At 36.6% G+C, this 17,834-nt stretch overlaps 1 protein-coding gene across 2 annotated transcripts in view; it reads left to right on the forward strand.

The window, feature by feature from the left end:
• sema4gb (sema domain, immunoglobulin domain (Ig), transmembrane domain (TM) and short cytoplasmic domain, (semaphorin) 4Gb) overlaps positions 1-17,834 on the forward strand; it is a 184,111-nt gene that overhangs the window by 132,573 nt on the left and 33,704 nt on the right. For both annotated transcript variants that reach the window (XR_007934072.1, XM_051922450.1), the window contains exon 9: positions 2,807-2,985. Coding sequence is in view for 1 of the 2 variants with exons in the window: in XM_051922450.1 (XP_051778410.1) it covers positions 2,807-2,985 (179 nt within the window). In the remaining variant the exon portion in view is untranslated. The remainder of the gene's footprint in view (positions 1-2,806; positions 2,986-17,834) is intronic.

Consider the following 17,834-nt stretch of genomic DNA (forward strand, 5'->3'; position numbering starts at 1 on the left):
AAGTCCTAGGCTTTGAGGTATTCAAATCATGTATATGGTAAGCTGCTGCTATCTCTGTGTCTGATTTGAAATCCTCTCCAGTTATTTTAGAGAATAGTTCAGCTACGAATTTCACTGGGTTTGGACTTTTGTGATTTTCAGGGAGACCTTCGATTCTGATATTATTCCTACTGCATCCATCTTCCAGTGCAGCTAGTCTGTCTCCAGACACATTGCATTCGGAATTCGCAGCCATTGCTTTTTCGTCAGCGGTAGATGCCAGTTGTTCTGGTATTTCGATACAAGTTGTTAATGTTTGCTTAATGTCTTCAAACTGAACACCAAGTGCTCTAAGCTTATTCTCAAATTTTGACACATTTTCCTGTATTTTTTCCTCAATCTTTTCTAGCATACCTTTAAAGGCTGACCGAAAGCGATTATTTAAACAGGTTTCCTGGTCTTTAATATCCTGAAACAGCTTCTCGTTTGTCTTGTATATGACCTTTATTTCTTTCCTTATATCATTTATGTCCTTCTTTATATTATCCTTGAGCTCCTTTATGTTTTGAGCAGTGGCCATTGCGGTGATCATTGCATTCAGCTTGGACAGATCGTTTCAGTCTTCCCCGAACTCCGTGGGTGAAGTAGCATGCCCAGTTGCAGCCGATGTTATTGGCTCGCGAGGGGCAGATGATACCGTGGAAGCTAAGGCCATTTTCAGTTTCACTGAAAAATTATCCTGGCCCGAGTCACTTGCACATTTGCTCCCACTTTTTCTCTTGGCTGGGGATGATGGGGCAGCGTCAACATGTCCCGGGAAATCTGTTCTTTCACCTGTCTATTCCAGGTCAGTCTCTGGCAGGCTGTACCTTGAGCTTGAACTTGATGTCTGTTTAGATTTGGATGAAGCTTTAGCTGTCTTTTCCGTTTCTTTCATAGTCTTTTTTCTGCCACTCATGCTTATATATGCTTGTATATACTGTAATTGAACCCCCCGGGTTGAGTAAATACAGGATGCCTCGGAATTATAAAAAAAAAAATTTAAAAAATAACACTGCTGCTAAGGAGTTCCGTCTCAGACGTCCATCTCCTGTAGCGGATGAGACCAATTCCTCAAAGTTGAGCATTTTCTATAGATTTTTAAAAATACATAGCCAGTCCTGGTGTTTTGCAATGAACACTGTGAGGCATGTGGCTCTAATCGAAAAAAAGAGCATAATACTTGCCAAATACTGCCTGTCCATTTTTCAAGCCATGCCAGTTCTTGAGTATTGATCCAATACATGCACAGTATCATGCAATTACACACACATTGTAAAATAGCTTATACATGTCATTTTTGAGCACAAAGCACCAATTTTATGTGATTCAGCCATTTTACAAGACAACCTGCTATGCGCACTACCTCAACGCATGTCTTCTTCTACAGTTATCTTTCACCCTCTGGGGCCTGGTTTCCTCTTGAAAGACAAAACCACCATAAACTGTGCCATATGATTAGTTTTATTTGGATTAACTTCCATATTTATGTAAGAAATCACACAAGCGAATAGAACTATCTTTATTTCAAGAAACATATTACAAGGAATATGCAAATATAATTATTTCCAGATCCCTTTTGTTGTCACAAACATGCATTGGAAACAAAGAAGAAATATTTGCTTTTATTGAAGCTCAAAGAGGATGTGTCCGGTAACTTGTTATGCTTTTATTTTCCTTTGGAGTCCCATACCCCATAGAGTTTATTGTAAAATGCCAGTACTGGCTATGTATTTTTAAATATTTAATGAAAAAAAAATAACAAACTTATCCTTTAAACTAGGACTTTAAATGGCACAAGGGTTAAAGGACACTTTATGAAGTATATGAACACATGAGGTCTTTCTAGTATATCATGTGTAATAAAAAAATTAACATCTGGCCAGTTTTCACTTTCACCCTTAGTATACCATTTGTTTTATTTGCAAGTCAGAAAGCTTAGAAATATAGTGCCTGGGCAAACATTTTTCTCATACCCTAATATGCCTAGGCAAACATTTTTCTCATATCCTATCATCACTATCTTAAAAAGAAGACCTGTTGTGCCAGAATTCAAGGAGGTCCAAGTGACTCAAATTCTTATAAAAATGCATAAAATTATAAAACTGACCTTTAAGAGAGACAGACTGAATCCTTTCTATCTTTTGCACTCTCTCTTGGGTTTTTGTCTTACACAGAAAAAGAAGGGTATCTTCAAAAAAGGAGTTTAGCTGTGCAAATTGATTATGGGGGATGGTTAATGCAAATAAGGCATAAAAAATACTTTATCGGTATGAGGTAGGGCATAATTTTATGAAAGTTAACTGTGAAAATACTATATTATACTTACGCTATTTTCACTAACTTAAAATATTAGTACAATCTTTTCAAAGCAGTGTTTATTTTTTTCTGTTGTAAAGGATGAAACTAGCCACCAAACAGCTCTGCTGTGGATAGTCCACCTTGAGTTACAGAAAGACATGCTAATTATATATTATTTTCTCTTCTTGATGCTGCTGCACCAGAGCAGTTTTCCAGGTCTGTTGAAGTCACTTATCTCACATATAAGCTTCCTGATTAGCTCAATCTTAATTACATGTGTTCCTACTGTCATATGATATGCAGCAGGTTAGGCACTGTGCAGAAAGTAGGCCATTGTGTAAAATATGCAAGCACATGGTTTGTTTTTTACATTTAAAGTAATTAAAGCTTTTATCATTTTGCTTTGTCAAGTGAAAATTAAACATGAAAGAACTATATTAATATCTGTGGTATTCACATGCATACAATTTCTGTGTTTGTATTACAGGGTGACTGGGGTGGTCGGCGTACCTTACAGACAAAGTGGACATCTTTTCTTAAAGCACGACTAGTCTGTTCTATTCCAGACTATGATTTTCATTTCAACATTTTGCGCAGCATTTACAAATTAGAGGATGGTGGTGACTGGCAAAACATCATATTCTATGGAGTATTTGGATCACAGTGGTATGTCTTGATGTGCATTCACAACTAGTTACCTTAATTTGTTTTCTTCACATTTCCTTTCATCACTGCAGCTTTACAAAACATGTTACCATCAAAATATGGTGTATATTAAAAATAAACATAAATTTGGTAGTTTAGTTTCAGCTTAGTGTTTATTATTTATTGTAACATAAATCATATTCCATTAGTTTAATAAACAGTATTTATTAGACAGATCTAAACTTTAAGTTCTGTTCTAATTCTGCTTAAGTATTTCCTATAACATTTTATGCTGTTAATCTACCATACATTTAGAGGTACTTTGGGTTTATTTCTATTTGTTAGTGTCATTTTCATTATATGCTGTATATCATTTAAATAAACTTCATAGCCAAGTACTTAATTATGAGTTATTGTGTGTCACCTGAAGGAGGAACAGGTAAAGGTAAAGGTACTAGACCTTTGTCCTGTTCAGCAAATAAGCATAAATGTTCCTGATTCTTCTAACAACATGATCAGAACCTGTCCAGCATTCATTTAATAATTTGACCTTTCAGGACCCATACTATGGGCCACTACCTGTTTTTCATAGGGTTATTCTTCAGTCAGCAAAAGACTCTTTCTACCTTGCAGCAAGCTCTCAAGAAAAAAAATATTCTGTCTGTTTTAGATCATTTGCTAGGTATCTTTTCTCTTTGGCTTGGGGCCACTCTGGCCTCTTTCTATGGGATCTCTATCTACATCAGCCTAGAAACCCATTCGTAGGTTTCTAGCCTTACCCTGTGACAGGTTTCAGTATGAAAATATTTCTTTCTTTTCCAAAATGCTTTATGAATGTGATTGTTTTGATGTAACTGATATATTTAAAACATAACACTGATATATCTTAATATGACAGATTTAATTAATATCCTTAGGGTGCTGCATATATTTCTTTTCTTTTCATGTTAGGTAAAGGGTAAGGTTTCACTTTTTTTTTTAAAAAGCACTTAATTAAAACAAGCATGATGGTGCTAGATACGCGGTAACATGTTTAAATTTAACCAAGAAGTATACTGTCTGGACAAGGCATTGTGTGAGGTAAATATTATTAACATATAATAACTTTCTCACTTCTAGTAGTAAAGAAATCCGTCTAGTTAGACCATATGGGGTGGTAAATATAAGTATGTGAAGAATATTTTAAAATTACACAAAAGTAAAAGGTGACTCAGTGGATAGTGTTTCTGTTTTCTGGTTCAGGTTTCCTGGGTTTTAATCCATGTCTGATTACCATTTTTGTGCAGTTTGCACATTTTACATGCATCTGCATTTTCTTCAGGTGCCCCAATATTCCTCCCAAATATAAAAAGTTGGCAGGGGGTGCACCTGATTGGAGATTGTTTGTTAGGCCCCATGTAGAAGTGTGTATGCATGGATCCTCTGTTTTCTCGACCCATTGGATTCTGCCTTGTGCCTGATGCAGCTAAAATAGGTACTAGCCCTACCATGACCCTGAATTGAACTAAACATGTTTGAGAAATATGTGATGTCATTTGCATGTTTTATTTATTCAGTCATATTTTAGCAAGATATTGAATGTAGGGAAAGCAAATTAATTTAATAAACAGAATAATAAAATAAATGTGTAAGAGTAAGCCCATTTGCCTAACAGAAATTATAATAAACGATTAATACAGGAATACCTTTTTCTTTTTTCCATTCTGTAATGATACCACCAAAAAAGCAAACGTTTTTGTTTTTTGCTACCTCAGTGAAGAATTCCAGTGTAGATTTTAAGGTGGAGGTTATACTTGTTCTGGCAGGTTTGTTTTTGCTGCCTGGCACATGCTAGTATAGAGTTCAGCAATTCAGAAGTGTATTTCCTAAAAACTGATTAATTTCACCATAATACTACTCACAAGAATTAGAAGCTTCTTCCTCATAGATATTTCCTATTCAGCTGTAGAAATGATCTGAAATACTTTAATTCTTCTGAAATTCAGCCAGGAGTTTTGAACTGACATGTCTTTTTTCTGGATTTGAGAAAGAAATGTGTAAATGTTTGTGTACTAAGAACATGGTTCATATGAACTAAATTAAAGTACTGTGTGTCCAATTTTGCTTAGTTGGCATGTGCTGTTTTATTTCAAGTATTGTTGGTGAATTTTAAGTATGAATAAGAAATTATTAATTTCTGAAAGTCTAAAATCTTTTAAAATAAATTTTACATGCTTGTTTCAGACATATTTAAAATTGTATTTATTCTTAAATACACATACACTATGGTGTGTGGTATGGTAACATTTATATAGTACTTGTTTTCTTATGAGTAGTTAGAGACATTGTCTCAGAGTTTCTTAAACCTATGTATAATTTCTATGCGGAGTTTAGTTTCTCTTCGTAATTCTAGTTTCTTCCAGCATGTGTATATGAAATTAAAGGGTATCTTTAAGTTAGTTCCATCAAATAGCCATTTTTGTGTTTTATGCTGCTGGTATAGTCTCTGCATACTCAGGTTTTGAAAATAGATGTATTATTTATTGTTTATTTCTTTGCAGTAAAACAAAGCAGATGAAGGCATAGTCTTGTCTTCATTTACATGTTTCATGTTTGGTAGTCAAGAAGGATACAATTAAAACATAACTGAGAAGTCCACTTTCTATTCATGATTTTGTTTTAGTGCTAAAATCTTGGCAATGCCTCTGTCTAATTGCATCTGAAAATGCACCCATGGACTCATTTATTAGATTTTTTACAAAATGTTACATAGACAAGTGCCAGAAAAAAACAAGATGGTTTTGTGTAAGATTATTAGAGGGAAAATATGATTTTAATTTTGTTTAACAGCTTAAAAAAACATAGATAATAAAACTAAAGAAAATCAAACAGATGTGCTGCCTTTTAAAACACTTGCATTTGCTTTTTTAAATGTATAAAATGCCCTTATTATTGACTGTTCCAAGGACAATCAATTCACTTCTCTTTTGTTTGTGATTTATTCTCATCCATCTATTTTTCTGACCCTGTTTTAGCTTGAATTCTTTGCACATTAGATTTGTATGATTTACACATATGTACTTACTAAGTCCAATGATTTTGTTTTTGCTATTTGGCATTACAAAAAAGTCCAAGAGTTTTTTTGAGTAAGAATTTTCCAAAAATAAAACTTTATGTAAAAATTTCACAATCCTTTTAGCTATAATGAAGAAACATATCAGGTTAGATGCTTTGATTATTCCTCATGTTACTCCTTAAGATAGACATGTGTTAAGTTAGATCTGGCTTTGTGTGGGTGAAATGAGTCACTGGGAAGGTACTACGCTTATATTTTTCACACAGATGCAGTTCAATTTAAAGGAGTGTCTCACATGTTTTATAATCTGTGCGTCACTTATTTGTAGCCTTTTAGATAATCATGAGAGGGTGTGTATGTTCACATTGTTACTTCTCTCATTATAGCAGCACTTTAGTGTGTGGGTGTCTGCTATGCATTATGAGATATTGCTAAGGTTTCTTGTTCACAAATCTAGATCTGAAAGATTTAGTCACAAAGACATTCTTTCATCCTGATTAGTAGAGCTTTTTAAATAACACAAGTTGTGGCAGGTGCTACTACTGAAACATAAAGAAAAAAATGTATTTATCCAGGTCTAAGTGTGTTTGAATAGTATTTAAGAGGAATACATATAGGTGGATAAAGATCATTACTTAAGGTCCTTTAAAGAAAGTATAATTGTTTTTCCAGAATGTTTATGCTAATTGCATTAGCTAAACAATAGTAGCTGTTAGTATTATTTTTTTCGTAGTTAAATGTGTCACATGGTGTTTCTGATTGAGCAAAACAGGCAAGATCACTTTACTGTTTTCTTACTTTACTTTCATTCATGAGCCCAGCATGGTATACAGTGATGGCAAATATATTCTGAAAAAATGAATTCAGCATAAACACAAAACATTATTTTGAAACATAAACGGAGAAAAATAATATAATATACAGGTAAAATTCTGTTAAAACGAATATCTTTACAACAAAATTTTCATTACAACAAAGTATTTTGACATTGAAATGCCTGAATGAATCATCCGCAAAGCAGTTAGTTCTGTGGCCGCAGCTCAGTTGTGCATAACGTTCCCCAAACAGAAACATTGTAAAAAATTTCTTCTTTCTTCGAACTTTCCTTGTACTGTTTTTTTTTTTTTTTTGCTGTTTTTGTTTACTGTGGTTTTCAGTGATACCTTTTGCTTATCGCTTATCAACATTTGAAAAGCATCCATTGGAATTTAACTCATTGTCACCCTCCTATAGAAACGGCAGACATGAAAAAATGGTAACAGTTCATATTAGAAAAAAAAAACTTTACATTTTTGCAGCTCTCGATTGCTGCAAAAAGAAAAAAGACATTGCCAGTAAATTCGTAATTTCGCTATCATTATCGACGCTGTCAACTTTCTTGAAAGACCGAGCAAAAAAAGAAGAAAATCTCAGGTTGCAAACGTATGTGATCTGCTGCATTTGAAGACGTCGAAGAAGCTGTTTTTATGTGGTTCAGTGATGCTCGTTCAAGAAACATTCCTATTAATGTGGCACTCATTTAAGAAAATGTCAGGTTTGTAAACTCTCTTGAGACCTCCCTCAACTAGACGACACGCCAAAGAGCGTACCGAAGTCCAAACTCCGGAAGACTGTTTATCTGTTGCTGGGTCAACATCTGCCTCAAAGCTGTGCTGCGTCTCTCAGCTATGCTGTGTCTCTCCGCCAAAGCAAACAGAAAAGATATTGATGGGTGATATGCAAGGAACATTGTAAATGCAGGGAACAGGATTACTTGATCACTGATCTGCTGTGTCTGTGTATAGCAGAGTGGCAGATCACGCTATAATAAATAAGTGTGCTGTTCCAGTTTCAAGCTGAATAAAGCTGGTTTTACTAAAGTACTGAGACTCAGCCTTGTATTTTGGGGTGCAAGACAGGGACTTATTGCACGATGCACTTCAGCATGTCGTGGGAGGGGGGGGGGGGGGGGGGGGCATGTCAAAAGAGTTCAGAAACCTCACAATATGAAGAAGAAAAGGATGATTCGGCTCCTGATTGATAACTGTGCTTCCACAGTTAGATAATGTTCGCATGGAATACCTCCCTCCCAATTGCACAGCAGTGCTTCAGCCATTGGATTTGGGCATCATTCACACCCCTGAAAGTGTATTATCACGAGGAAATGCTGAGAAAAATTCTCGTCAGCATATCTTGTAGGCAGGAGGAGATTAAAATTAACATGAAAGAAGCTATTGAAATGATTGCAAACGCCTGGGTGCAAGTTAAAGAAAGCACTATAGTGACAAAAAGCACTATAGTGACAAATACAGAATCTCATTACAACAAAATTTTCGTTACAACGAAATATTTTTTAGGTCCCTGGGAGTTCGTTGTAACGGAATACATTTTACCTGTATAATATATACCCAAATTTATATACTGTGTATACAGTAGATGTACTGCATGTGTATATATGCCAATATATATGCATTTATCCATAGAAATATCTATATTTACAGTGCAATGTTGTTTTAAATTCAGATTCCAACATTTCTTAGTCAGCCACATTCTGAAAAGGATCAGTTTAATTTTGATAGGAGACAAATGACATTAACATGATGTTAACATTATATAAAGTTATTGTCTGTTTTTACCTGCATTATTATCAATCTTTAATTTAATATTGTCTTTTGTATCGGTAAAGTGCTGCTGGAGTATGTGAATTTCCCCTTGGGATTAATAAAGTATCTATCTATCTATCTATCTATCTATCTGTCTGTCTGTCTGTCTGTCTGTCTGTCTGTCTGTCTGTCTAAATGAAAACTCCAAGACAGACCAAGTGTCACCAGAAACACTGAAAAGAGAAAGAAAACAGAAAAGACCTACAGTACTAATTGCTTACCAAAAAAATAACTATGAATAGAAAGTTAGCATCCTCAGCAGCAACTCAAAGAAGAGTATGCTAAAATAAAATAATGAGACTTTAAGCTTGTTTTATTTTAAAGTAACATATATGATCTAGTGTACTAATTCACTTCATAAATTTAGACACTTCAATTATGTCACCACTTAATGTCCACTTGCTTAAACTGAAACAATTTAACTCCTTCAATCCCCCCTCAAAGCGCATACCTGTCAGTCCTAGAATCAGCCTAACCACTCTCCCGTCAACTTTATCTGGCACTGCATCTTATTTGTAATATGGAGATCAAAATTTGTATTATTACTTCAGGTGAATTAACTTAAGCATAACCTGACTTATACTCCACACATTATGCTATATAGCCTAACATGATCACATCTGTACATTTTTTTGATGTGGAAAGTGATAAGTCCATTATGACTTCTAGATCTTTCTCATAAGGTGTACTTTCAAGTTTCATACCTCCCATTGTGTATTTAGATCTAATATTTCTACGTCCTATTTGTATTTTTTAGATTTGTTGACAATAAAATTTATTTTGCCATGAATCTTCTAAACCTGCATGCTTCCCAGATATCTCTGCAACAATTTAGATAATTCTGCATTATCTGCCCTTTGACATAGGTTGGTGTCATCTACAAACTTAACCAGCTTATTGATTATACTCTTCCTGATTGTTTATGTATATTAAAAATAGGGATGCACCGATCCCGATACCAGTATCTGGTATCGGCCTCGATACCACATTTTCTAAAGTACTCGTACTCGTTAAAAGTCCCCCCGATACCGGGGACCGATACCACGGTCTGAGAAATGTCTATGTTTGAGCGGTGTGTAAGGGGCTAATCATAAGCGCCGAGTGCCTGCCCCCAGGCCCCGGCTGCAGCTCAGAGCGGGGAGAAGGCGAGGCGAGACATGTCAGCCGTGTGTAGGGTTGCCACCCGTCCTTTAAAATACGGAATCGTCCCGTATTTGAGAATGAAATTGCGCGTCCCGTTTTGAATCAATACGGGACGGGTTTTGTCCCGTATTTTTTTTATCATTTTTTTAAAGCAGCGTCTCATGCAAATCATCCCACACGCATTTTATGAAGATGCCTCCTTTCCTACTTTTGATTGGGTAATACGGGATGTGGCCCCCGCTGCAGTATGCGTCCCTTATTTTTTTGTATTAAAAGTGGTAACCCTAGCCGTGTGGAACTATTTCAAAGTGAATGAAGACGACAAAACAAAGGCGGACTGCAAATTGTGCTCAGCGAAATTGGTCCAGAGGAGACTCAAAAGGTAGCGCATTTAACACAAGTAATTTAATCAAGCACCTAAAATCCCAACACGACAACGAGTACAAAGAGTTTAACCCACGCTTCTAAACCAACACAACCCACGCTGCAGCAAACTCTTGCAAGACGAGAGAAAATGTCCAGAGACAATCCACGTGCTGTGAAAATAACACAGGCAATTATCGAGTACATTTCATTGAGTGACCAGCCACTCCACGGAGGTAGAAAATGTGGGATTCCTGCGTCTCCTCCATGTTCTGGAGCCCAGATATGATGTCCCAAGCCGCCGCTACATGACTGACACGGAGCTGCCTAAACTACACGACTCCGTGAAAAAAACATATTCACAGCCTACTGCAAGCCTCCTCTGCGTTTAGTTTTCACCACGGATATTTGGACAAGGCAGTGGTTACCCCGTGTCGCTAATTAGGCCTAACCTCCCAGTGGATAGACGAGAGTTTCTTTTTTTTTTGTTAAATTATATGACTAAAGCTGTTACCTGTAAATTTAAATCATGTTTTTATTAAGTACTCGGTATCGGCAAGTACTCGGTATCGGCGAGTACTGAAATGCAAGTACTCGTACTTGTACTCGTTTTCCAAAAAGGGTGGTATCGTGCATCCCTAATAAAAATGACAGGCTTCTCCAGCACTGATCCCTGATGAACATCACTTTTAACATCACCTTATTTTGGAAAAGGTCCCCTCACCATAACACTTTGCTTCCTGTGTTTGAGCCAATTTTGTAACCATCTACACACTGCGCCTTGAATTCACACTAGCTTTACTTCATGTGATACCTTATCGAAAACTTTGTGAAAAGTAAGACAAATAATATCATATGCACCTCTCTTATTATATGCTTTTTTGAGGTTATCAATTTCCTTATCCATAAGCTTATGAAAAATGCACTTTCAAAGCATTTTCTGGTATTTACTGTCTATATTCAAATTCACCTTTAGTGTTCCTAATGCTCATCACCTCCTCCTTGATAATTCTTTTAAAACTAAAATATTGAAAGAATCTTTTTGCTTTTTTTGCAGATGTCTCTTCTAACTGACTTTTAGCTTTACTAATAACCTTTTAACTGTTTTCTGGCATGTTCTTATGTGTCCTATGGTTAGAATTGGAGTTATTACTTTTAAGCCTTATACAGCTGTTTTTTCTTTGTAACTTCTTTTTAGCTCCTTATTTATTCACCATGGAGTTTAATTTCTTACTGATTCTAATGTTTGTGATAAACTTGTCCTTTATTACATGTAAAATCCTTTTAAAACCTGTATAACTCCTCAGCTGACTCACACTAATATCCTACACCAATTTATTTTACACATGCTTGCCACATGTGCTCTAAGATTGGCAACACTAAAATTAAGATTAACTACTTTAGTTTTGATTATGCACTCAAAAATAATGAAGACATATTATACTATGGTCACTAGATTTTAATAGTTTCTGTCTTATCTATATCTTTTAATCCTATTCTGATTATTACAGAATGCTAAATCCAAATATCCTTCCCCTTATGGTTGTTGATTTAAAATACACTTGTTTATTCCAGCCAAAAAACCCAGTTCTTGTGCTTTGCTATTTGTAAGACTAGCCTAGTTAATTTTTAGGTATTAATGTCCCTGATGACTATAATATCCTCCTCCAGACTTTCCTTTTTAATATTATTAAAATGTATGTAAATTAAATCTATTATCTGCATTAGGGAGTCTATAACACACTCCTATCAGGCTTCTATCTTAAATGCTATCTAGTCTGATTCAAACATCCTTACTAAGCTGTAGCTCACCATCTAACTGAAGAAACTTACATTTAAATGTTTATGACAATTGCCTTACTATTCATAAGGGGTACCTCCCACTAAGAAAAGACAGATAATTATTATTCCTTGCCTATTTTTGCATTAGTAAAAGCGATTAACTGGTGACATAACTGAAATTAATTCTTTGTTTTAGATCATAAATATGGTTGAATGTCATCATCATATGAAAGAAACTTAATATTTTTATATATACATCTTCCATTTGCAAAATATGTAGAGAAAATGCAATTAGTCCCAGCACTCAAACCATGGAGGCACCATATCTAATTTAGACAGAATGAGAGATACCAAAAAAAATAACGTATGAATAGAAAGTTTTCAAATTTGTTACTGATAGTGAGCTGATAAATATGAAGTAAACTAAGTAAGAACTGTACCTAATAGGCCAACATTATTCTTAATCATGTGTAGTAAAATCCTGTGATGATTATCATCAAAAGAAGGATTTAAGTATAAAGGCATTATAATGGAGATATTTCATGCATGTGAAAATTAGAGTCTCATTTACAACATGAGTTAAAGCAGTTACCCCTGTTGTGATCAAGGCAAAAGCCAAACTAAAATTTCTTATGAAGACTGTATTTTTAAAGAAAGTATTTAAGGAGATTATGTTGAATTATAAAAAATAACAGGAAAGGTAACTCACACATTTCTGAGTGACAGCCTTCAGAATCCTGTGTGCATTAGTACTTCGTGGTTATGTCGAAAATGTTTTCCTTATTTCAAAAGTAACCATGAATTCAGTAGTCACTTCCTTAGAGTTTTCACTGCTTTTATTATCACCTGCAAAATGATGTACTGTATAGATCAATATAAAAGGATTTCAGGTGAATAATAACAGTGAGTAAACACAACATATAGTTCCACCTCAGGTATTTTGAATGTAGTCTGTTATTTTCACATAACCTATATAGACCTATAGGCACATACACCAACACAAATCACCCACAACAATACATATTATATATTAAGATGTCAGTTAGGTTAAATTAGACCTAGCCAATACATGATCTTTGAGTAAGTGTGTGATAGAGCTATTTCATGTAGCTTCTTATTGCAAAAATATCTGCTATGTATTATTAAGTGTGCAGCATTAATTTGTTTGTTTCATTGACTTATAGACACTTTCAAGAATGCAAGTTGGTCTTTATCAAGTGTGCTAGTTTGTATAGTCATGGCCCATTCCTATTTATGTCTTAAAGACTTTAATTTTGCTGCCTTTGTTTTGGTACTTTCTTTGTAAGTTGCATTTTACTTTCATAACTATTAGGTAAAAGTACAAAAAACACAAATAGGAAAGTGTCTCATCTCTGACACATTGAAATGGGCTTGCTTATATGATGTTTCTGACTCTTGTCTTCAAGCTTAACCTCGCTGGTAATCCTAATTTTTTTAAAACCTTTTGTATTTGTTGATGGGTTTATGCTGTAGGTGGATGGCTTGTCACGACTCTCAACTCCCCATCATAGGGATACCTTAACTTGCAAACTGTCTAAGATGTTAATTTCTGCTCAGTACACAGTTAAAAAGGGTTTATGAGGAAGCAGCAAAGATATTTGATCTTAAGGGAATGTACAATTGTTCACCTGAAGTTTCAAAAAGCTTTTGATTAAAATCCCCACAAGAGGTTTCTTATCTTCTTCTTTCTTTCTGCTGCACCCATTAGGGGTTGCCACAGTGGATCATCTTCTTCCATATCTTTCTGTCCTCTGCATCTTGTTCTGTTACACCCATCACCTGCATGTCCTCTCTCACCACATCCATAAACCTTCTCTTAGGCCTTCCTCTTTTCCTCTTACCTGACAGCTCAATCCTTAACATCCTTTTGCCAATATACTCAGCATCTCTCCTCTGCACATGACCAAACCAATGCAATCTGGCCTTTTTGACTTTGTCTCCTAACCGTCCAACTTGAGCTGACCCAATAATGTACTAATTTTTAAATCCTATCCACCCTCGTCACACCCAGTGCAAATCTTAGCATCTTTAATTCTGCTACCTCCAGCTCTGTCTCCTGCTTTCTGGTCAATGCCACCGTCTCCAACCCATATAACATAGCTGGTCTTACTACCGTCCTGTAGACCTTCCCTTTCACTCTTGCTGATACCGTCTGTCACAAATTACTCCTAACACTCTTCTCTACCCATTCCACCCTGCCTGCACTCTCTTTTTTGCCTCTCTTCCACAATCACCGTACTCTGTACTGTTGATCCCAAGTATTTTAAACTCATTCACCTTCGCCAACTCTACTCCCTGCATCCTCATCATTCCAGTGACCTCCCTCTCATTTACACACATGTATTTTGTGTTTGTTCCTACTGACCTTTCATTCTTCTCCTCTCCAGAGCATATCTCCAGCTCTCCAGGGTCTCCTCAACCTTGCTCTCTACTATTGCTACAGATCACAATATCTTCAGCAAACATCATAGTCCATGAGAACTCCTGTCTAATCTCATCTGTCAACCTGTCCATCACCCATTGCAAATAAGAAAGGGCTCAGAGCCGATCCGTGATGTAATCCCATCTCCACTTGAATGCATCCATCACTCCTACCGCAGAGTTCACACACTGTTACATTTCCCTCGTACATATCCTGTACAGCTCTTACATACTTCTCTGCCACTCCCGACTTCCTCATACAATACCACGGCTCCTCTTGAGGCACCCTGTCATATGCTTTCTCCAGGTCCATAAAGATGCAATACAACTCCTGGCCTTCTCTATACTTCTCCATCAACATCCTCAGTGCAAACATTGCATCTGTGGTGCTCTTTCTTGGCATGAAACCATTACTGCTGCTCACTAATCATCACCTCACTTCTTAACCTAGCTTCCACTACTCTTTCCCATAACTTTATACTGTGGCTCATCAATTGTATCCCCCTGTAATTACTACAGTCCTGCACATCCCCCTTATTCTTAAATATCAGCACCAGTATACTTCTTCTCCACTCCTCAGGAATCCTCTCACTTTCCATGATTCCATTAAACAATCTGGTTAAAAACTCCACTGCCATCTCTCCTAAACACTTCCATTCTTCCACAGGTATGTCATCTGGACCATTTTTCATCCTCTTCATAGCTGTCCTTACTTCCTCTTTGCTAATCCGCTGCACTTCCTGATTCACTATCTCCACATCATCCAACCTTCTCTCTCTCCTCGTTCTCTTCATTCATCAGCCTCTCAAAGTACTCTTTCAATCTGCTCAACACACTCTCCTCGCTTGTGAGTATGTTTCCATCTTTATCGTTTATTACCCTAACCTGCTGTAGATCTTTCCCAGCTTGGTCCCTCTGTCTAGCCAATCGGTAGAGGTCCTTTTCTCCCTCCTTAGTGTCCAACCTCTCATATAACTCATCATACACCTTTTCTTTAGCCTTCGTCACCTCTCTCTTCACCTTACGCCTTATCTCCTTGTACTCTTGTCTACTTTCCGCATCTCTCTGACTATCCCACTTCTTCTTTGCCATCCTCTTCCTATGGTATACTCTCCTGTACTTCCCCATTCAACACCAGGTTCCTTTTCCTCCTCCTCTGTCCAGATTTCATGCCAAGCACCCTTTTTGCTGTCACCCTTACTACTTTTGCTGTAGTTGCCCAACTGTCTGGTAACTCTTCACTGCCACCCAGTGCCTGTCTTACCTCCTCCCTAAACTCAACCTTGCAGTCTTCCTTTTTCAACTTCCACCATTTGATCCTTGGCTCTGCCCTCACTCTCTTCCTCTTCTTGATCTCCAGCATCATCCTATAGACCACCATCCTATGCTGCTTAACTACACTTTCCCCTGCCACCACTTTGCAGTCTTCAATCTCCTTCAGATTGACTCATCTGCATAGGATGTAATCCACCTGTGTGCATCTTCCTCCACTCTTGTACATCACCCTGTGTTCCTCCCTCTTCTTAAAATACATATTCACCACAGCCATGTCCATCCTTTTGCAAAATCCACTATCCTCTGACCTTCTTCATTCCTCTCCTTGACACCATTGCCTATCCATCACCTCCTCGTCTCCTCTGTTCCCTTCACCAACGTGTCCCATTGAAATCCGCTCCAAACACCACTTTTCTGTCCCTTGGGTACACTTTTCATCACTTCATCCAACTCACTCCACAAATCTTCTTTCTCATCCATCGCACACCCAACTTGCAGGGCATATGCACTAACAACATTCATCATCACACCTCCAATTTCCAGTTTCATAATCATTACTCTGTCTGATACTCTTTTCACCTCCAAAACACTCTTGACATACTGTTCCTTCAGTATAACCCCTACCCCATTTCTCCTCCCATCCACACCATGATAGAACAATTTGAATCCACCTCTGATCCACCTGGCCTTACTCCCCTTCCATTTAGTCTTTTGCACGCACAATATATCAGAATTCCTTCTCTCCATCATATCTGCTAACTCTCTCCCCTTACCAGTCATACTGCCAGCATTCAAAGTTTCCTACCCTCAATTCCACTCACTTTACCTTCCTCCTGCTCCAAACACGTCTCCGCCCTCTTTTTCTCCTTCTTCAGCCAACAGTAGCCCAATTTCCGCCAGCATCCTGTTGGCTAACAGTACTGGTGGCGGTTGTTGTTAACCTGCGGCTCGACCGATCTGGTATGGAAATTTGTATTGTTGTCCGCATATTGATTTGGCAAAATTTTTACCCCGGATCCCCTTCCTGACGTAACCCTCCCCATATATCCGGGCTTGGGACCGGCACAAAGAAACACACTGGCTTGTGCATCCCCTGTGGCTGTGTTAAGAGGTTTTTTATCAAAGTTCTTTTAAAGTTAACTAATTCAGAAAAAGTTCCACAATTCATAAGTCATTGTTTTTAATACTTAAAACAAAAGTCTTCACTCAATGTGCCCTATGTCCTTTATCAAACAGTGAAAGACAGTAAAAGAAAAGAAAAATCAAAAATGTTTTGATTTATGAATTGTGGAACTTTTTCTGAATTAGTTTTAACTTTAAAAGAGCTTACCACAAAAGAGGTCAATGCTGTTCCTTCTTTTATTTATTTACTTATTTATTTGCAATCAATTGACTAATGAACATTTGTCAAGTGTTATTTAAACTACATTCACAAAAATTCAGTAGAGATACATCAACCTACTACTCTCAAGTTGCCTGCTGTCTTCACGTCCATCCTAAATCATTGTATATGACTGTGAGCAGCAAGAGTTATCCAGAAGGATGGAACACAATCTTAACATCAGCACCTATGTAGATAAATGACAAAATCTCAGGAGACAAGACAGAATAAAGCAGAAAGAATGACATCAAGTCTTCATACTTGAATAAATATTTCATAGCAAAATGGGTAGAAACACTGTAGTAAGCACTTTTCATACAGATGGACCTGGACAGAATTCAGAAATATAGAAAATAAAATTTAAGAAATGTAAATATGACATTTTTTCATATAGAAAGAAACAAACAAACAGAGAATAACCACACATTGGTGGTTCTGATGCAAGAAAATAGAACTTAATGAAAAGGATTTGTCAGTTTTGTCAGTCTACATAAGTAATCAAAAGGGCTTATTGGACCATGAGGTTGTACAGAAAATTGAGGCAGTTTTATTTTGTTCCCTTGAAGTAAATAAAGTTCAAGAGGTGATATGCCAGAAGTGTGACTTATGAAAGGAGTTATTAGGATGAATGTCCAATTTTACTTTAACGTCTGGTCTTTAGCAAGAATGAGGGGCATAAATACAAACATTTGGAGTGCTTCACATCTCAACTGTACAGTATTTTGTAAGTGTTGAATAAAGAGTAGGTAATAAGATGTGCTGATGTTAATGTCCTGTTCATTTCTCA

Source organism: Erpetoichthys calabaricus, chromosome 2, assembly GCF_900747795.2.
Source record: "Erpetoichthys calabaricus chromosome 2, fErpCal1.3, whole genome shotgun sequence".
NCBI lineage: Eukaryota > Metazoa > Chordata > Cladistia > Polypteriformes > Polypteridae > Erpetoichthys > Erpetoichthys calabaricus.